Source organism: Dipteris shenzhenensis, chromosome 19 (genome assembly GCF_047967505.1).
Source record: "Dipteris shenzhenensis isolate YYH24624 ecotype China chromosome 19, Dip_SZ_1.0, whole genome shotgun sequence".
Taxonomy (NCBI): Eukaryota; Viridiplantae; Streptophyta; class Polypodiopsida; order Gleicheniales; family Dipteridaceae; genus Dipteris; species Dipteris shenzhenensis.
The window spans coordinates 8,710,288-8,732,769 of NC_141614.1; the positions used below are offsets into that span (position 1 = coordinate 8,710,288).

At 43.4% G+C, this 22,482-nt stretch overlaps 1 protein-coding gene across 1 annotated transcript; it reads left to right on the plus strand.

The window, feature by feature from the left end:
- LOC147890027 (uncharacterized) lies at positions 1-22,482 on the plus strand. Its single transcript, XM_087390740.1, has 5 exons — positions 1-355; positions 12,286-12,335; positions 12,537-12,698; positions 21,609-21,710; positions 21,885-22,482. The coding sequence occupies exons 1-5, from the start codon at positions 181-183 to the stop codon at positions 22,008-22,010; spliced, it is 615 nt and encodes a 204-aa protein (XP_087246866.1). The 5' UTR covers positions 1-180; the 3' UTR covers positions 22,011-22,482.

Genomic DNA, 22,482 nt, shown 5'->3' on the forward strand with positions numbered 1-22,482 from the left:
TCCGGTCCCGGAGATGATTTCCTACTCCATTCACACTTGCTTCCCCATTTCTGAACAAATTTCGCATAGAGTCATCATCCCTTCTTCCCATTTCACACAATTTCGCGTTGTTGGAATTCCTGCGACCTCTCATTTGAACGCTTTAAAGACTTTGCGGAGATCATAAACACCATTGGCAAGATGGAGATGGACTTTGCCTACCCGAATCCCGGCCAGAGTTCCTCGTTCAGACAGCCATATGACAGTGCTCGCAATGCTTACGGTTCTGGCTCGTCCTCCTATCCGAAAGTGGCCCAACCTGTTGGGCCTCTGTTTGGACATCCCCACCCCCTTGTACCTTCCAATCCTCCATCGCGTGAGTCTCTCTCACTCAAAATCTGAATGTCAATTGTCAACATTGCGTGAACTGCGTAACCAAATTCCACAACGCTGCCTCTTAATTTTGTTCCCGCAGATACCATTTTGGCATGGTATACATCCTTAGCGGAATATCAATTGCTCCATGGCCCTAGGATTTCGAGCTTATAGGTTTGGTCACCTCTGCAGCACTGGCTGTGGAACTTTAAGGTGACCAGGTTACTGTAGCTTCCTTTAGAACAACAAAAAATCAAATGATTGGATATATTCTAGTCTTACAAAGGTATATACTGTAGCTTCCTTTCCTTTTTAAACCTATTATTAAGTGAAAAGCAAGGAAACAACTGAAAGAAATCCTATATTTAGAACAGGAAGGCACGAATGATCTACTCTGCGGGACTGTTACCTTTCCAGGCACAAAAGATGGAAAGGTACAAAAGACTTTGGCTGGGTAGTTTCAAAGGTAATATTTATTATATTCCTTAGGGAATGGAAGGGTTCCTCCTTTTTCTTAGAGACTACAGCAGGGTTGAGGTGGCACTTTCAACCTCAACATTGGTTTCTTTCCAGCTCATTCTGAGTTTTCTGTTCCCTATTTCAGGGGGGTTTCCTCATGCACAGCATGATGTATTTCCACTTTGAGCTTGCTCACGCGAGTTTTTTCATACTTAATAGAAGTCTTTTTCATGAAAAAAAAAGAGGTGTAATATTTATGTAATCCAACGACTATTGATGAAAGGTGACTGCCAGAAAAAGGCAACATTGGCCTGGGATTTGCAAAAAAATTGAAGGCCTTAGTGTGAGCAATGTACTCTGTGAGTTTTCGTAGTTGCCTTACTTATACGACTGGCAAACATTGAAAGCATGCATCTTGTTTTGCAAATTCGGACTGTGTTGATGAAGCATTGTAAAGGTCAAATTTAACCTCCAGGATCCAAGGTGATACTGCTTTAGAGGTGGTAAGAAATGTGTCAATGTTCGTGAGAGAGAGTAGATTGAACTGAAATTTTGTAGTCTTATAGGCATGAACGGAGAGCATATTGGCTCCTTTTTTATTAACCTTCTCCGTTAGTGCTACAGCCTTTGTCATGGCTGAGTCTGCCCTTCAACTCGGAATGCTGATAGAAAAACAGTATGAAGACCTTTGTCTAAATAGATTCTCAAGTGTGTGTGCGTGCATATGGTCTACACCCACTGATGGATGCTGATTGATGTCACAGTAGTTATACTATGTTATGTGGTGGAGTTTATAAGTTTCAACGTTATGGATGAGTGATGACTGTCATGAGACTGAAACTGCAGTCTGTTGCATTTTAGAGGGTGAATTTGGGCATGTTCTTGAATTCATCTAGATATGTTTTTTAGATGCGTTTGCGGACGTGCAAATTTCACATTGTGAAGTTATCTTCCATGTTGCAAGCCTGGTGATATTGTGAAACCTCAGTCGTAAAAATACAGCAGAGACACTCTCATTTGCTCTCCCTCTCTCCCTCTCTCAACAGATACACTAGGGCCCAGGACAACAGTCAGGCTGGACCCCCCCGAAGGATTTTATTACTTGAGAGAAGAAGGAATACATGAGTTCAGCATGGAAGCTGTTCATACATGATCCAAAACGGGAATGAATATCATTACATGAGCTCTAAGGCTCTCTTTCTTGGCAACAAGCCACTTGTCAAACTCTACATTACTTTCCTAATTACATGCCACTAAGGGCAAACTCTGGAGTCTTCGAAGCACTTGGTCACGCGAACCGCCTCCTAGACTCTTGGTAGGCTCCCGTAGTGCTTAGGAAAATAACCCTTCCTAGTACTTTGCAACAATTAATTAAAGTGCACCACCATGGCACCCATTAATTGTTAGCGCTTGCATGCAAACAATACACTGTGGATTAATTCTAGTCACGGTGGGCGTCCCCACTGAACACATGTGCACACATAACAAATATACAAATATATTTATTTTCTGGTTGACCGAAGTCAACGCTCTTGATCATAATTAAGGGGCTTTGACCAAGGGTTGAGGCGCCTTAATTATAGTCAAGTCTCTCCAACCGAAGTTGGCACAACTCTCCAACCGAAGTTGGCACATCTTGGTTAACTGTAGTTAACCCTCTTGGCACATGCTAAGTCTTGTTGACCGAAGTCAACACTCTCTGACCGTAGTCAGCTCTGTAGTTCTCTGGTTGACCGCAGTTAACCCTCTTGGTAATAAACCAAGTCTCCCCTACCGAAGTCAGGTTTACTTGACCAGAGTCAAGTATCTTTGACCAATAGAAAAACTCTTTTGACCATAATTAACCCAGATGGAAAACTATTTAATTATGAGCAAATAAATGGTCAACTATACTTTGACTTAGGATATTTACATTGTGGTGACTCCCCCTCGGCTTCTATTCAGTTGACCTCAACTGAAAAGCTTTCTTGTAAACATCCAAAAGCTGTGGATGATCGGACAACATGTCTTCATCCATCCACTTGGCATCCAATGCCGTATAATTCTTGAATTTTACAAGATACCTGTAAAACTCCTTGCCTTGAGGGCCTTTGCATACAGTCTGGTACACAATCTGCTCTGGCTGAAGGACCTCCTCCAAATCTACTTCTGGTGGATTCTCTGATACTGGTTTTGTAGGCTCTAGCCCCTGGAATTTCTCTAGAAGACTCACATGGAATGCATTGTGAATCCTCCAATGCTCTGGCAATGCTAACCTGTATGCAACCTCATTTATTCTTTCTGTAACTTTGAAAGGGCCATAGTATCTGGGAGATAACTTTGCGTACACTTTTTGTTAGCCTTTGAACTTACGGAGCCTAGCTTTCTCAAACTTCAAAAGTACCCAATCCCCTTCCTTGAGATCTAACTGTCTCCTATGCTTATCTGCAGCTCTTTGATGTTTCTCTTGAGACCTTTCAATCGCTGTCCGGACTTGGGTGTAAGCTGTCTGGAGGTCTCTCACAAACTGATCAGTTGTTGCAAATATTTCATCCTTGGTCGTCAGGATAGGTGGCAGAATCGCCTTCCCATAAATGACCTCAAAGGGGGCTTTCCCTATAGAGCTGTGTACTGTATTATTGTAAGCAAAGTCTACCAATGGTAGGTACTTTTCCCAGTCTGAACCTTGGTCACCCACGTAGTATTTCAGCATATCCAATGCTGTAGAATTTGCTACTTCACTTTGACCATCTGTCTGGGGATGGAAAGAAGAAGAAAAATTCAGATTCGTCCCCATATTATCAAATAAAGCTCTCCGGAATAGACTGGTCATTCTGGGATCTCGATCACTGACAATGGACTTAGGCATACCAAGGTGCTTAAAGATCTGTGCCATGAAAAGCTTAGCCATATGATCTGCCTTTATGGTTTTTGCGAACTGGAATGAAATGAGTTTGCTTGCTGAATCTATCAATGATAGTCCAAATCCCATCATTCCTTGACTTTGATCTTGGCAAATAAAAAATGAAGTCCATTGTAATACTTTCCCACAGTGCTTGAGGCACGGGAAGAGGCATAAGTAGGCCAGGTGCCTTCCGTCTATCATACTTCACTTTCTGACATGTAAGGCATTCAGTAACAAACTGATGTATATCTTTCCGCATTCCTGGCCAAAAGAAATACCTCTCTAGTGCTAGAGTTGTTGTTGTAATTCCTCTATGTCCAGCATAGGGAGGAGCATGGCATTCCTCCAAAATCTTTTTCCTCATCTCCTGGGTGATGCATAGGCAGTCATCTTTCATTAGATACCCATCTTTCAGGGAATGTGGATTGCCCCTCTTGCATTTGCTGTAAAATCTCGCCAAAGTCTGCATCATTAGCATATTGCTCCCTCATGCCTTTCAGGTCTTGATGATAAGCAATAGTCACATTGTTGACCTGGGGTCTTCGGGACAAGGCATCTGCCACTCTGTTCCGAATTCTTGGGGTATGGATAATCTGAAAATGATACATTGAGAGCATATTTGCCCATTTCATATGCTTCTCGAAAAGTTTTGTCTAAGTTAGAAAATATCTCAGACTTTGGTGATTTGTCTTAACAGTAAAATCTACACCCAAAAGATAGTGCTTCGTAGATATCTCTCTACATCCCGGAGTCTCCTGCTCTCATAGGCTACTACACGACCATTCTGATGCTATGCAGCCCCAACACATTCCCCACAAGCATCACAATCCACATCAAATGGCTGATACAAATCTGGAACTATTAAGATTGGCTCTGTGGTCAACCTCTCTTTGAGTGTGATGAAGGTTGTCTTTTGAGGAATTCCCCATCTGAAAGCTGCATTTTTCTTAGTAAGATCGTGGAGCGGAGTGGCTATATCCGCAAAATGTCTGATAAATCTTCTGTAGTAAGAACATAGGCCTAGGAAACTGTTGGAACATAGTCTATGGTATGGTTGTATAGGCTAGTCTAGATGTTTTTATGTTCATTTCTAGCCTAGTTATTTCCTAGTGTTAGGTGGGTCAGGAATATATACCCCCTACACTCATTTGTATTTCATTCTCTCAGTTGCACTATTGGATCCTCTCAGTTATATCATTTTCATGATTCATTGCTCTCTTGCTCTCTCTCGCTTGTGTCCTGGGTGTCTACCCCAACATTTGGTATCAGAGCTCAGCTCTGTGTTGAGAGAGTGAGGTGAACTCACTGAGAGGAGCGCTTGAGGCTCAGCCTCCTGTTTTGCGCTTTTGCTGCAAATTTTTTTGCTGCAAACAGGCTCAGCCTGTGTGTTGTGAAAGTCTTTTGCGAGTGAATGCTCTTTCTCTTTAGGGGGGGCTCTTCTTTCTGAGTTTTCTGCTGAATAGCTTGCTGGGTGATCTCCTTAGGGGGGGGTTGTGAGTTATTTGCTGTGAAGGAAATTGCTGAGAAGAGTTCTTCGTGAAAAAGAAGAGAGTTCTTTGTAAGGAAGAGAGTGTTTCTTGAGAAAAGAACAAGTTCCTTCGTGAGATAGCATTCTTTGTAGAAGAGCACCTTGCTGAAAGAAAAAAAAAAAAAAAAAAGAGACGTTTTTCTTAGAGAAAAGAGTGTTCTTCGAGAGGAGTTCATTGAGCATTCTTTCATTGAGCATTCTTTCTGTGAGAGAGGAGAGTTCACGCAGGTGGCTGGAGAACAGTGTCGCAGGAAGGCTTCTTTGCGAGGACTTCAACTCCTCAAAGCAAGTGCTCGTTGTGCGTTCAGGAGAAGGGTGGTGACACGCGCAAGCGAAGCCAGGCTGCTGGAGGAGAATCGCGGCGCAGACGAACACAGAAGCAGAGAACTGGCGCGAGCACGCCACGCCACAGGCGAATCAGGCCATCGCGACCAGCACCCGAGCACTCGCGGGTAGACAGAGGAAGGCGACGCGCGCAGTTCGTGGTCCAGCCAGGCAAGGTGAGCGGACTCAGCAACACAAGCACTCCGCCAAAAACGCGGCAAGCAAGCGGCGACAGGCGAAGGCGACGTGCAGGGTGGCGGCGAAGGCCATAGCCACAGCCAACTTTGGAGCCACACCAAATTTTTAGGGCATTTTTCCCAAGTTAGACTAACTGTGGTTAGTTTAGCTAACCGGTGCCAATTTGGTTTGATTTTTGGCCCCAGGCCAAATTTTTGGGGAAAGGCTAAAAAGCCCCCTAAACTCCTTTGTATTTGGCATTCCTTTGTATTTTTGGGCTTTCTTGAAAAATTCTAAGTCCTAACAAAGGATTTTGCCCTTTGTAAAAGGGCATTCGGAGCACATTTTGACGTGCTGTAGAGCACCCGCTTGGCCAAATTTGGTCAAACTGAGCCTGCACATCAATTACCTGTATACAGGTCTTGAGTTGTGACACTCCAAGTGTCTGATAAACTCTGCCTACCTGTGGTATTTTTGACCCCGAAAGGTGCCCCCAGGAGCAAACTGCGACACAGACAAAAAGTGCTCACAGTCCAATTTTTGGACCATTTTCTGAGCAATTTTCGGGCAGTTTCAAGCAAAATCAACAGAGGTATTTCATCTTTGTCATACCCTCTGTCCATTGTACTGTTGTTCTATTTCATTCGGTATCACTTTTGGATACCCGGGCATCTGTTATAGCCCTTCAAAAACAGGTGCAGGGACAGGTACAGGACAGGTGCAGGTCAATTTTTCTTCCAGACTTCTTGCAAATTTTTAGCCATGGCATCTGAGTCATTTTCATTTGCTGAGCATGACAAACTTGACGGCACAAACTATGGTCTTTGGGCCTTCATGGTCAAGCATTTGCTGATAGGCAAAGACCTATGGGAGCTTGTGTCAGGTGAAGAGACAAGGCCAGCAGGCCCTACTGCTAGTGCATCTTCAAGCAGTACATCGTCTTCTAGCAGTACAGTCACTGCCACTACCACGCCCGCGCAGAAGGCATTTGACAAAAGGAATGGACTTGCCATGTCCATCCTTGTGCATTCAGTCAAAAGGAACATTATGACCACATTGAAGTCATGCCAGACGGCACATGATGCATGGACCACATTGGAAATGATGTACAATGTGAAGAATGAGGCGAGAATTCTAGCTTTGGAGAATGAACTCAAAGCTCTCAAGATGACTGAGCATCAGTCTGTTCTTGAGCATACATCCAAGCTCACTGATATCAGAGATCAGTTCGCTGCCTTGGATGAAGCCATTAGTGACCGGAAGATGGTCACTCTCACTCTGAATAGCTTGGCGCCTTCTTACAGAAATTTTACGTCATCTTTAAACCAGACCATGCGGGTTGCACCAGTCTCTTACCAAGAGCTGGTTGGTTTGTTATTGCAGGAAGAGCAAACCATGAGAAACTTTGATCAAGGTGGCACTCATGAAAAGGCATATGCCATGCATGGCCGAGGCAGAGGCAAAGGCCAGGCCAAAGGCAAAGGACCGGCTCAGCCGACACCTCAGGTGGCTCAGCCACAGAAAAAGCAAAATAGGTGGACTCCTAAGAAACAGGAGCCACAGCCGAAAGCACAAGAAGCGAAGCCTATCAAAGGCACCTGCCACTATTGTAAGCTACCAGGCCACTATGCCAATACATGTCAGAAGAAATATGCAGACTCTTTGAAGAAGGGTAAGGCCAATCTTGCCCAAGATGATGCAGATGAGAAGTCTGAGCAGGCACACACAGTGTCAGATGAGAAAAGCTACTGTTTTGCTGTAGATCTCAGAGAGATTTCTGATGCAGACAGTTCCCAGCCCTCTACTTCAGAGGTGATGCTTGTTATGAATGATGCTTGGTGTATCGACAGTGGTGCATCAAAGCACATGACTCCTCGCAAGGAGTGGTTTGATGAATATGCATCCTCAGAGGGCAGATTTGTGACATGTGCCAACAATGCTAGACACAAGGTTCATGGAATTGGGGATGTGCCAATTAAATTTTCTGATGGCAAAACCCAATTCATTCGTGATGTGTGGCATGTTCCGGGTCTGAAGAGGAACTTGATTTCAGTTCCTACATTGGCAGTGAAGCAACACATGCTTGTGGAATTCCAAGATTTGCAATGCCGGATCAAGGATCCTACCAAAGATTTTCAGGTTGTTGCTACTGGTTCTTTCCATGATGGTGTATACACATTGGATACATCTTCACCAGGAGAGGTTGCCATGGCAGTGACATCTCAGGATTTGGTCTCTTTGTGGCATGCACGGTTTGGGCACATCAACACCAGGAGCTTGCAATTTTTGTCCACCCATAACATGGTGACAGGCATGCCGGCTCTACCAACACCCAAATCAGAATTATGTGAGCATTGTGTGCTTTCGAAAATGCACAAACAGAAATTTCCCCTTGCAGGAGCAGTCAGAGCTACCGAAAGGTTGCAGTTGGTGCATTCAGACGTGTGTGGGCCACTCAGTGTTGCCACACATGCCAAGGCAAAGTACTTTGTGACGTTCATAGACGACTTCTCAAGATTTGCATGCGTCTTTCTGATGAAGGACAAATCTGAAGTCTTTGCCTATTTTCAGGAATACAAAGAGCTTGTTGAGAACAAGTTCCTAACAACGAAAACTGCCTCAAGAACGTCTATGCATCCATCAAGATCTTGCGTTGCCTTACGGACTGCTCCTGTGTGGAGCCCTCGATCTCGTTCATCGGTTAGCAGCCAACGTCCACCGAATGATAGTATTGATGCCTTCAATCCTCGTCATCGTTTGGTGCAAGGTCTGCAAGCAGGCGAATCGTCCGAGAAGGAGAAGTGCCGCCTGTGCTACACGCTACGCTCACGTCCACTCTTGGTTATTCAGGCCTTAGTTTTACCGACGTGCAGTTCTTACATCCTTCATAGCTTTAGATCGTCACCCCCTTCAGAAAGAAGGCGAGCCAAGCTCTGATACCAATGAAACCTCAGTTGTTAAAATACAGCAGAGACACTCTCATTTACTCTCCCTCTCTCCCTCTCTCAACAGATACACTAGGGCCCAGGACAACAGTCGGGTTGGACCCCCTCGAAGGATTTTATTACTTGAGAGAAGAAGGAATACATGAGTTCAGCATGGAAGCTGTTCATACATGATTCAAAACGTGAATGAATATCATTACATGAGCTCTAAGGCTCTCTTTCTTGGCAACAAGCCACTTGTCAAACTCTACATTACTTTCCTAATTACATGCCACTAAGGGCAACTCTGGAGTCTTCGAAGCACTTGGTCACGCGAACCACCTCCTAGACCCTTGGTAGGCTCCCGTAGCGCTTAGGAAAATAACCCTTCCTAGTACCTGCAACAATTAATTAAAGAGCACCACCATGGCACCCATTAATTGTTAGCGCTTGCATGCAAACAATACACTGTGGACTAATTCTAGTCACGGTGGACGTCCCCACTGAACACATGTGCACACATAACAAATATAAAAATATATTTATTTTTTGGTTGACCGAAGTCAACGCTCTTGATCATAATTAAGGGGCTTTGACCAAGGGTCGAGGCGCCTTAATTATAGTCAAGTCTCTCCAACTGAAGTTGGCACAACTCTCCAACCGAAGTTGGCACATCTTGGTTAACCGTAGTTAACCCTCTTGGCGCATGCCAAGTCTCGTTGTCCGAAGTCAACACTCTCTGACCGTAGTCAGCTCTGTAGTTCTTTGGTTAACCGTAGCTAACCCTCTTGATAATAAACCAAGTCTCCCCGATCGAAGTCAGGTTTACTTGACCAGAGTCAAGTATCTTTGACCGTAGTCAATTCTTTGACCAATAGAAAAACTCTTTTGACCATAATTAACCCAGATGGAAAACTCTTTAATTATGATCAAATAAATGGTCAACTGTACTTTGACTTAGGATATTTACATTGTGGTGACATTGTGATAATTTCTTTCTAATTTAAATGGTGCATGGCCATCAACTATCTTCTCTAAATGAAATACTTAGTCGTCACAAGCTATTGTAGCTTGAATGAAGAGAACATGGACTGCTTTTGTATTAGTCATCTGGCATTTATCATGGCTGAGTCTGCCTTTCGCCTCCAGAGCATCGAAAAGGGCCTTTGCATGCTCCTATGGTCTACACCCTCCACTCATGACCTCTGTGGGGAGGCCATAGTAGCTAGTCCCTGCCATGCGTGCTGGAGTTTATGGTTCTCAACCTTATGGGTAAGTGTTACGAGATGAATCTTCACTAGTAGCTGTTTTTTTAGAGGATGAGTTCAGCCATGTTCCTAAATTGATCTAGGTATATAAGCACACACCCATAGCAATATCAATGGCAAGAACAATACCCAAAAATTAAACTACATGCATGTTATGCACACGAAATCAAGCACTTGCATAAAGTAGGATTGGCATGGGCTGGCACGTGGGGCATGTGTTGATGGTGCTGGGACAGGTCTGAGAGGCCTAGGGGTGCTATGTGGGCAGCATGGTGGCTATGACATAGACAGCATGAAGACCTGCAGAAAGGCAGCATGTGGGCAGCAGGTCAGCACCTGTTGGACCAAGAGTCCATCTAGCCTACCAACATTCAAGGGATCCACCCAAACGAGAAAGGAAATTTGCCGTGGCCATTGCCCACTAAGACTAAGTCCACCTGCTTTACTCACCCATCCACCTCTGCATCCTGCTGAGTTCATAGGGATGATCTTGGGCCGCCACATGCTGTCCTGAACATGCAGCCCATCTTGTCATGATACACACTGATGCTAATGCATATGACCTTCACCTATCTTGACATGCTCATTGCTTCTCCTCCTTTGGGGCCTTATAGATAAGCGACTAAGATATATTGAAGCGTAACAGAGGGTGTAGCATTCACTCCAACATTGACTGCTTGCACTGGCGGATGTCTCGTGGAAACACTAGCAAGAAAAATAAGCACTCTGCATAGTCATGATAGACACTAAGCACTGCCAATGGGAGCCCTGGGAGGAGATCCAGGAGCTGATCTTACTGATGTAGCCTCAAGCCTTGCTCTCTTTGATGGGCCGACTAGTGTACCTCCCATATCGTGGGGAACTTCCCCCACACTGGTACACCCTTTCCAGAGATGCGGGGGATGTGTGCCCTCACACAAGGTGCACTACCACAAAACCAGTGCTTGCAGTTCCATTGGTTTTCAAGACTATCGTGAGATTGAAACTGCACTATGTTGTGTTTTTAGAGGATGAGTTTGGGAATGTTCCTGGATTCATCTAGGTATATACTTGCAGTTCCATTGCTTTGAGCCCTAGGTGCCATATTTTTGCTCGACCTCCAGTTTCTCCCAAACAGGATCTTTTGCTCAGCTCATCTCTCAAGAGTGAACAAGGGGCTGTAGTTAGTGTGCAGTGTCACCTATCGCTAGTGCATCACTATGCGTGGCAATTGCATACATGATGTTTTGTTCTCTTCGGAGTCCTTCTATCTTAGATATTTTTTCGGAGCTCTTCCTTAGGGTTGCATGGCTGTTCGTGGCAATTGCATGGTTGTGTGTAGGCAATTGTGTGGCTGTGTGTAGCTAGTGCATGGCTTTCTTAGGTGATTGTATGACTATGTAGCTAGTGTGAGTGTGTAGGCTGTGCATGGGCAAATGTGGCTATGCGGTGGCTCTGCATCGCTATGCATAGAGGCTGGCTAGGCAATTACGTGGCTATGTAGGAAATTATATAGGGAACTTGTGTAGGTATATTTAGGGTCTTCTAGAAGCAATTGTGTCACTTCAGCTTCCCTCCAAGGCTGCCTTGCATGCATAGCCATTCGCGGGCACAGAGTAGCCAAAGCATGGAACTGTGCCGCCGTACGGAAGCTTAGGCTGCAAAACGATGCAAAAAAAGCAAAACCTATCTAGAGGCAGTTTATGTCTGTCTGGAACAAAAAATGAAAAGTCTGAATCACCCATTTTCCCCTTCAAAGTCAAGGGCCTAGCTTCTGCTTACATTATGCGGTCTGTTAATATTGTGTAACTAGTTTGGTATAAACATTCCCTCCAGTATCCTCTGGTTTTTCTCCTTTTTGCATTTCTCTGCTTCCTTAGGGAATGATTTTATTGGTTAAATCTATGCAATATAGGGATTTGTTCCATTGACTTTGTAGATATCGAGTCTTTGTTTATATGCCTTAAGCCTCTTTTCCTAAACAAACAAGACATGATGGCTACACCTTTTCTTAAGAGTGGATTTTTTCGGGAGTAGTAGGCCATTGCATCATTTTTAATTAGGTGACTCAGCTCTCTCTTCTTACTTGTCTGCTACCCTATCACCAATAGTCTTAAATAGCAATCCTTCCTCTTTGTAACAAGCTGTTTCCTTTATATCTCATCCGTCTCTATATGCATGGAATAAGGACTGAAGTGGATATGGATGCTCGTGTTGACGTATTGTAATGTGGTTAACAGAATTTCATAGGATTGGCATGGCTTCCGATGGAAAAGCAAGGCTCATAGCTTTGTTTAAGCTGTGACTTCAAGGAAGGCACATACTAGGTAGCACTAAGAAAGTTGCTATTAAGCTTTGAGCAAACTGTGATGGGAAACTTACGTGCAGGCATTGGCATCAAAGTAGCATTGAAACCAAAGTATCAGATGGCACCTCCGGTAACACAATTTCTCTACTTATACTAAGTAAGGTGTTACAAAGTTTGGTATATCTTGGTATCTCTCCCACCCATGCCTTTTGGGTTCGTCCTATGTTTATCACATACCTTGGATCATAGCATCATAGGAAGTGGAGCGTTTGTGTCATACTAGTATCTGATCATGGAAATTTTTTGGATCTTGTCTTTTTGTTGGGAACAGCCACAACTCTTGCCTGAAGTGGATGATGTGCCTCCTGCTTCCTTTCAATTTGATTTTGATCTAGAAAGAAGGATATTGGAGGAGGCTGAACATGAAGGAAATAGTTTAAATGGGGCAAGACCGCCAAAATCTGGTAGAAATTCAGAAGCAACTGCTGCTCCGGTAAAACACATGGGTGCATCTTTTATTGTTCCACTGTTTGAGCATCCCCTCCTCCCCAAACAAGATCAACAACAGCACGTGCACATATGCACACACATGTGTGTTTGTGTAGCCCTCATCTCAAAACACAACACATGGATGCACATGTGCACACGCTCACATACATAGGGACATGGACGTATTGATTTGCACAAAAAAGGGCACATTGTTGGTGCTTATTCAGATGCCAATGAGTGAATTGGAATTTTAAATCTGCTGCTCAGAATTTAATGCTTTTAATCCTTTCAATTTATAAATGGCCATTATTTCTTGTTGGTATTTCAGAGTGATCTCACGTTAAGTCATTGTGTAATTAGAGGCTTTTTTGTATACTTATCTGTAAGGCCTATGACATAGGTCTAATAGATTGGCTTACCTCTGAAGACGAAGTTTTAGACTGCAAAAAGTATGGAAGAGTCACTTTCTTATATTTACTTTTTATCCAGGTTTGAGACTGACAATCCTGTTATACTCTCTCTGAGTCACGACATATTGTCATGGTGCTAGTGAACTAGGGTTAGTGGCTTGGGGCACTTTTTCCCTCACTAGGACGTTTTTTCCCTCGTACATACAAATGTGCCCTAAACACCCTACTTATGTACTTTGTACTCATTTTATTCTCTCACACAAACACATTCTCGGGGAAGACCATTTTTGGAGCGAAATCTTCCAAGCATCCGAGCGAACGGGGACACAAAGCTTCCAACTATGTAAAAATAGGGCAAAAATGGATCGAAAGAAAACATAGTTTTCCTTACAAATATGCAAACTATTGTAGGAATGCCTTATTTTTTACATAAATCGTTGGGGATGGTGAATAACATAATGGGGATGGCGTTTGAAGAAACCCACATGTAGAGTGGATTTCTCTGTGAAAATTCTCTTATAATCCTTCTTACTACTTTTACTTTATAGGGGTAACATTGAAAAACACCTCTCAACCATCTTCACAAAAGTGTTTCTCCAAAGAATTTTCATTGAAGCAAGCCATCCAAGGTAGTTTCGCCTACGAAATCCCTTTGAAGTAGGTCTTCCAAGGTAGTTTCGTTGGCGAAATTACCTTGGGCAACACTCTTAAAAGTAACATAACTTTTATATGATACATCCAATGACCAAATATAGTCATTTAGCCACTTTGCCAAAAAAGTCTATTTGAGCACATCTATCGGGTTATATTTTGTAAAAGCTTGCATATATAGTCCTAAATCTTACATTTATTTTTATGTGTAGATACATAATCCCACGTTAATATTTATACATAATAATTTCAAACTTTTTAGAAATATGTCCATAAATGTCGTGTTATTTATGCTATGAATACACTAGGAAGCTCTTGTCATATTGACATAAATGTGTTTAATAAGTAGTTATATATGTATAATATTATTACATTGAGAGTGATTGTGAGGGATGTTTCTTAAAGAAATATTTTTCAACACTCTTATTAGGTAATTATAGGGGTACAAGGATGCTTATGATCAAGAAAATTTACTTATGTGAGAGTGAAGGAGTGACTATTCTATATATTTTAACGATAAAGGGATCTAGTTCTAGTGAAAATACAAGTGCAAAAACCATGTTTCCTAAATAAACACTATTTTAAAAATCTCTTAAAGAACATGCTTAGATAAGACCTGCTCAGAGGTTTTTATTCGTACAAATGACACATTTTACATTATCTCTAATTGCTTCCGTGTGTGCTCTTGCATCCACTCCAACAGTTGGTATCAGAGCAGCCCACTAGGGCCCTGTTGAGATTATGTCATCATCTCTCAGCTCATATCGCTTAGGTGCAACTCGAGATTGCCTCAGTGAGTGCAGGTTCGTTTTATTCGAGAGGCACCATTTGTCAGTCACAACCTTGTTCTTTTGGGACAATTCTGCTCAGATCTTTCTTGCTTTCGGCATCCACTCAGAGCAGGCCACCATTGCCTTGTTAAGATTAGGTTGTCATCTCTCAGTTCAGGTTGCTCAGGTGCAGCTCAGATTGCCTTGTGCACGCCCATTTTGTTCCAGAGGCACCGTTTTTCAGTCATGACCTTGTTCTTTTGGGACAATTCTGCTCAGGCCCGTGATTTTCCTCGCTCAGGCCACCATTTTCTAGCCCTGGTTGTCTCTGTTATTTAGTTGCTATTCTTCAGAGCAGCAAGCCGCCGCTGTTGAGCAATGACCCGCCATTTTTTGGCCATCGTTTTACTCAAAATTGACCCTGTTTTTGTTGCCGATCGATTTGGAGCAGGTTTCTGAGAACAGGCTGCCACCTTGTTGTTTCTGCTCGGCCTGCCTGTTTGAGCCATTACTTAGCCAAATTGTGATTGGCTAGCCCATTTTTCTTGCTTGTGGCCTTTCAAACAGACTGGCATTGTCTTCTACCTACTGACATTGCCACCAGCTTCACATTGCTTATGGATTGCACTTTTGTGCAATACACTTGTTTGTAATCTCGTCAGATTCATTAAGAATGGCAGGTAACGAGGTTTTTGCGCTGCACAGGTACGCAACCATGCGAATGGACATTCCAGCACATATGTTGCAGATTATGTGAAGGCGTGACTATTTGTGGCGTTGACACTTGACAATTTGTCAGTAGACCTGCTGGCTTGTAGGTCATATAGAACTTGACAAATTTTCATTAGTGGTCTGAAAGGTGACTTTAAGGTCGAATTACATAGGAATTCTCCTAAATGTTTAGACGAAGCTCTTAGATTTTGCACATATTTGTAATGATACTATGGCAAAGTTTAAAGATTCTTCAGAAATTCCATCTTGGTCAATCTAGAAAGGGCCTTTTAAAAAGAAAGGGATTTTTAAACCACTAGGACTTGCAGATAAGAGGTTTTATTACCTTTTGACCAGTATAGAAAAGCTATGGGTACACACCTTGTTGTAAAAGTAATAATTTTTGGACAAAACAAGTGTTGCTGTAAATGGTCAATAGAGTGCCTCTCCTTTGGGCTGCGTTGATGTTGCCTGTAGGGTGGCAGAATTCCATGGGCTGCCATATGTCTTCTATAGAAAATTTGAGTGGGACAAATCCTGACAGGATGTGGCATCTTAAAACTCATGGCTTCAGTATCCCTGATGATTGTGTGGCAGCTAAGCTTTAATGCAAAATGGATTTGTGACAATCTTTTTTAATCTGAGAGCTGTCCTTGAGTCAGAAAATACATAGTATGCACTACATGTTGTAGACTTAGGCACCTCTTTTCATCTCCAATTAACATTGAGCTTAAAGCATGGGGCAGAATTTTGTGCATATACAAACATGTAGGTAGCATTTTCACACCCCGCCTAGAAATCTGCACCTGACACTTGGTCTTCCAACTGTGAGAAGTGCAGCGACAATGGAGAGACTGGCAACAGTCATAGGTCGATAGAGATCAACATGGACCAACTCCAGAGGTAAGGAAACTTGTCGTGAGGCCTGCTTCGGAAACACGTCCCAGTGTTGCTTTGCACCGACCGTGCTTACTGTCCACATCAGGTAGCAGAGGACCATTTGTTCACGAGCAGCACGTCGGAGTGCATCAACATTCAAGTGACCAAAGTGAAAGTGCCACTTGAATAGAAGACGTGATTACGTGGAAAGCACGGTTAGAGTGTAGATGCCATGACTTACTATACCAGTTTGAACCACCTGAGGAGTAGCTTTATCCCGGACTTCCACAAAGTGTTCATCAAACAATACTATGGTATCAAGGCGGCAAGTCTCATAAACGGACAATAAATTGAATCCGAGAGAGGGAACAAACAGAGCTCGAGAAGAGTGTATCCCTCCTTTTCCACCCCTACCGAAGATCACAAAATCCTTCAGCCCAGCTGGAGAAGGACTCATATTCCGGGATGCCCCATTGTCAATTATCCAGGTTTGGAAGTCTTTGGCTTGAAGAGATAGAACCCCCTCTCCAACAGAGGGAAGCGAGAGAATCAATCATTTCAATATGCACAAAAGTGGGAGTGATAGTAGTAGAAAAAGAACTTGGACCCTTGGAAGAACCGGTACCTTTGTCGTTGACCCAATAAGGGCACTTCCTCCAGTAATGGCCTTTCTCACCACATTGATTACAAGATCGCTCTGCCTTAAGTGCCTCCTTTGCTTCAGTCCTCATATCAGGAGTTCGACGACCTTGGTTCTTGCCCGACTGCGGAGCTGCCAGAGCATCAGAGCCACCGCCATGGGAGGGACTTTGAAAGCGCTCCTCTTGATCCAGCACCATAGGCACCAACTCTTCCCAAGTGAGAGTACTCATCCTGCCACTAGTGATTAGCGAGGAATAAAAAGCAGAGCACTGGGAAGTGAGATGAGAAAGCAAAGTAATGGCCATATCTGCAGATGATATCTCCTTCCCGGCCTGAAGTATCTCGTGCTGAAATTCCTGAAGCTTATTGATATGTTCCCGCATAGAGGAAGACTTAGCAGGATCCAATATCCTCATCTGAACCTCAAGAGACCCTCTTCATAGGGGAAGTCTTGTTATAGAGGGAGGCCAGATGCTCCTAGATACTCTTGGCTGCCGTCATGTGCTTTACATGATTAATAGTCGGTGCTTCATAAGATGAATTATTTGGCCACAAGGCCCTCCCTTTTATAGGCCCAGAGGGCTGGCCAACCAACCGACCCAGCAGGCCCAAAATGGACGACCTGCTGGTCAGTCATGCTGCCCCCTCTGGCCTATATAATGTGCCCCTTTTGGGGCTCAAAACAAGGGCCCTCTTGGCCCACCAAACTAGGGCATGAGCCCTCATTTCAAGGCAAGGACCCTGCCCCTAGGTCTGCCCTATATAGGGCCTGGTTGGCTGCCTCCAAGCAGCTCAACCAGCCTCTCTCTTGGCCGACTCATGTGCTGGTCTGTTCTGCCTCTGCTGCGCCCTTTCTTGGCTTCCTGATCTGTCCACCCATGAGCTCAAAGTCTCCTCTGGGGTCCCGCTGCTGTTCTCTGCTCTGCCTTATGCTCCTGCAGATCAGCCAGGTACCTTTGTCCTCTATTTTCTCTATCTGATCTCTGCCCACATGGCAGCCATGATGCTGCCCATGTGGCCATCTCTCAGACACAAGGTTCACTCCCCCCATGCTCTTCTCATATGGGGGCTTACAGGTGGGGAGGTAACCTTTCCAACACCCCCTCTCACCGACACATCTTGGCCCAATGCCAACACGTCGATGACGATGCTCCAATGAATCCTGGGTTGTAGTCCTCTGGAACACTTCGATGTTGAAATCTTTTCCTGGCTTTTCATCCAGTGGCTCCTGCTCCATCAGGTCTGGTTCCGCTTCCGCACACCCTCCTGGTACACAGGTCCATCTTTGGTAGCACCTCCTGGCACCACCACCTTCAGTCAGGTTCCCGCCATCAAACTCGAGCAATCCAGATGCCACGATCTTTCAGTTGTCCCCCTCATCATGAGTGAACAACCTGGAGTCTTCTCGGCACCATGCTCTGAGGGTGTGTCTAAACACGTCCTTCCTTTGGCAAGGTCCGCAACAAAAGAATATCTCCAAATAACCTGGACCACGAACTCTCACTGAGCTCTCAAGCAGGTACTCTTCTGGCTTCAGTACGCGTTGTCCATCACCTTCCAACAATCTGTGTCCGAAGAAGCATCCACACTTCCTCTTCTACCTTCGAAGAAGGCCAATTCCTTTCAAGCATTACCTGAGACCAATGAAGAGCAGAGTCTCTCCACAGCATGCTATAAAGATTCAAATTTAGAACATCAAGTATATACCAGATCGTTGTATTGCCTTTGTGCTTGCTCTGAAAGCAAACCATGCACCTCATCGAGGCACATACCAATAGCCTGGGTAATCGTGTATTGTCCCCTTCTGAAGTATAGCATCCATTTGGACATGAAACCCCAGGCACTCCATGGAATCCACCCTCGTGTCAGTATCAATAGCCACGCACCTGGAAGATACCAAGCACTCCATGCTGTCCTTCACCTTCACAAAGGTCTCTGACTCCTCGTCGACCCACATCTCAATGTCAGACATCATCATTGTGGTTTCTAGGTCAGCATATCTGACCTCAGTAATACACGGAGATGTCACCAAGAACAACTCTTGGATTACCACATTAGCTTTGGCTTTTGTGTGACCCTCTGAATCTGAGTCGGCGGACTCCTTTCTCTTGTTTTTCTGATCCGCCTTCTCTTTCTGCAGTCCTTCGCAAAATGACCTGGCATGTCACAATAGAAGCACTTCTTCTTCTGCTTCCTCTTGTTAGTATCCTCGTCATCAGAGTCATCCTTCTTGGACTTGCCACCATTAGGCTTGCGCTTTTCTTTGCCAGCATAATCCTTCGCCAACAACGCCTTGTCATCTTTGTCGTTGTTGGAGTGCTTCTCCCTAGAGCAGTAATGGAACCAACTCCTCAAAAGTTAGAGGTTTGGTCCTCTGTCTAGTTGTCACAGTTGTAACAAGCTTTTGAAACTTCGAGGTAGCCTCCTCAGTGTACCATCAAGGCTAAATGGCACGAGTCAACCTTCTGACCAACTGATGCTAGTTGATCCCTCACCACCTTGACCTTCGTCAAGTGGTCATGTAACGAATCTCCCTCATCCATATCTAGGTTGTAGAGTTGATGCTGAAGAAGCAAGATTTGGGATGTGTTATCTGTCTCGTACAGATCCTTCAGAATGATCCACGCCTCTACTGACGTCTAGGTCATCTGGATGTGAGGAAGCACAGAGTCCGCCGTAGTCCTTATGATCAATGCCAGGGCATGGGCATCTCTGTCTTCCCAAGCTTCGAGCTCCTCTCCATTTACAGGCATGAGTATCTTCCCCTCCTTGTTCACCATATCCTCCGGCTTCGCCTCCACTCCCGTCGTCAGTTTCCACAGCTTCCGAGCCACTAAATGACTCCAGATTTTCACCTTCCAGATCGGGTAATTTGACCCATCCAGTTTCCTAGACTCTCCAAAGTTCACCAACTTTTTTCCTTTGATATTCTCGTCACATTGGCCGAGTTGTCTTGTAGATCCATGATTCTTGAGATACTGTCATGCCTTGTATTAGTCACTATTTGGTAGCACGAGCGGATTCAGCTGTTTCCTCAAAGCAATGACACATGACTCAAGTTTCACTTGGCCTCATTCATAAAAATCCATAATAGAAAGAGCTTGTGCATTATGTTTTTTTGGAATTCATCTGTGTGAATTGTAGTTGTGTCACCTTTCCATATAGATTGCCCTTTCTTACAGTGGAAGCACATGTGATGATGCCTGATGAGCTATCTTCATCACCATGTGTTTCACCATAAAAACAGAAAGAATTTATTGGTGACATCCAATGTATTCACAAGGTTAAGGAAGCCAAGCTATTTGAGGTTCTCAACATTTTGGCAAAGATCGTGGTGCTCTTGTTGATTAGAGGCTTCTTTTGTCTCTCAAGTTCATTTTACAAATCATTCATAGGAACTATAGTGTTCAAGTACTTCAGTGTTCACTTAGCTAGCTGCATCAAGCATTGCACAAATCCAATCATCTAATGTTACCTTCATTAAAAACTTCTACCTAAAGTATGCATGTCCTGCAACGAATTGTTTTACCAGGCGGTACCCTCTTCAGTCAGCATCACTTATCTCATTTCTTCACCTAACATTATGGACTGATGTGTATATGCTGTAGACACAAACACATGCGTGTATGTCTGGCAATCACCTGATGCATACTCTATGGACCTTGGCATTCATTCATGGTAGCTATACATGTACAAAATGTTGAACTCAGATTTGATCTTGTATTTATGTTGACAGCAACACAGAAACGTATTGAAACTGTGGCCTTCATATATTGGGGTCTGCTTGTATGCAAACTCTATATAATACTTGGTTTCTATTCAGTGAGAGCATCCAACTCTTCTAATTGGGAGTCAAGGAGCATGATAGCTGTGCTGATTGGTGGATGTGGTTTTAAGTATTTAGTGACATTATTATCCCCTATCTTTAGTATTAAATTTTTATTATTTAATGTCTACAGCATGGAAATTAAAAATCAGCAATGAGCTTGAATGTTTTGAAACTCAAAACTTTTAGCATTCTCTTGTCCTGTGCTATCTTCCCCATATGTCCCACATGAATTTTGAACTTCATTGGGACTCTCACCTACTCTGTATGCTTGAGTAGATTCAACACACATGGACATAAGTACGTGTACCTATGTGAGATGTATCAATGGAAGGATATCAGGTGTACGCATGTAAGTTCAGAGTGGGGTAGTGGAAAACTGAATTGAAGAACCAACATATGCTGTTTCTGTCTGCCAGATCTCAGGTCAATCCCTTCTGAAATGCTTACTCAAATGTGCTGCCGTCTTGAAGATTCATAGTTGCTTTTCTTCTGAAAATAGTATATGCAGTTCCCTATGGCATTGCACTCTTTTTAGCATAAGCAGGGTTCATAATTGCTGCTTGGTGAATTGAAATGTTAACCAAATAAACTTAACTACATCTCCCAAAATCAAAGGGATGAGCGGATACTATATTGTCTGTGGATTTTGAGATGTTGAAAGCACTTGTCATCGTATTAGCTGACTTTTCTGTTGAAATGTTGAAAGGACTTGTCGTCCTATTAGCTGATTTATTTGGCAAATCCTTGCAAAAGATACTTCTCTTTAGGTTAAAACCAGTACAAAAAAATTTACTGCTGGTTGCATCTCAAATTTTCCAACAAGAATATAATTGGAAACTTTGTTATGAGGCTAAGTAATAAACTCTAGTATGTGTGTCAGTGCACGACAATGCCTAATATTTACTATTTGATTGTGTGAAAACCAATGTATCATTTAATGGGTGTACTAGGAGTTTCAAGAATGTAGTAACTTCGGACCTGTCATTTTTCGTGTTATGACCACTTGGGATTGTGTTATGAAGGGTTCAGTGGAGGATCCTATTGTGAGCAAGTATGCCAGAATGGGCTTGAATAAGGAGGCTGTGGTGTTTGCAATAGCAACTTTTGGGGATGTTCAAGCAAAGGTATTACATTTGATAGCCTTCTTGCATGTAAGGTTTTTTGGTGTTAAAGGTTCTCTTTGTACTCTATTTCAAAGTTGTCAGTGTTAGATTTTAGAAAGATTAGAGTAGAAACTCTATGATGGCAGATGTGTGATGAGTGCTTTTCCCTAAGCCTAACCCTCTTTCTGCAAATAGGTTATGGATTTTGTAGCATCCTACAATCTGTTACGTGAAATGGGTTTCGCTCCTGACGCTATCGCGGGAGCCTTGGCAATGTATGATAATGATAAGGAACGTGCTCTTGCTCATCTTGTGGCCTAACTCTGCAATTCCTTTTAGTTCGCAGATTAAAAGCATGTCAAGTTGCATGATCAACTGTTGCTTATTGACTCTGACCATGGAAGACAAATTATTGTGTACTAATATTGCTCCAGGTTTGCAGCCTAATTTGTGAGTCTCCATATTGTAAATTGCCCCATGTGAGTGTGTTTCAAGCACACAAAATAGGAGTTCTAGAACTTGTCAATAGGATACAATTGAAGTATTCTATAAATCAGCCCTTTTCTTCAGAGGACATGATTTACTTGTCGCTTATAAACAATACTTTTTGGGGGGAGAGGTTATCCTTGTTTTGAAGAAACGCCTTGGGAAACTAAAAACCTCTCATCTTCTTATGTATGAAAAATGATCAATCCACGTGCCACCACGCATGTGGAAGCCAGGAAATTTGAGAGCTGTATATGCCTACCATCTGGTTTTCTAGATATAGCTCTCATAATTATTTTTTTGGATA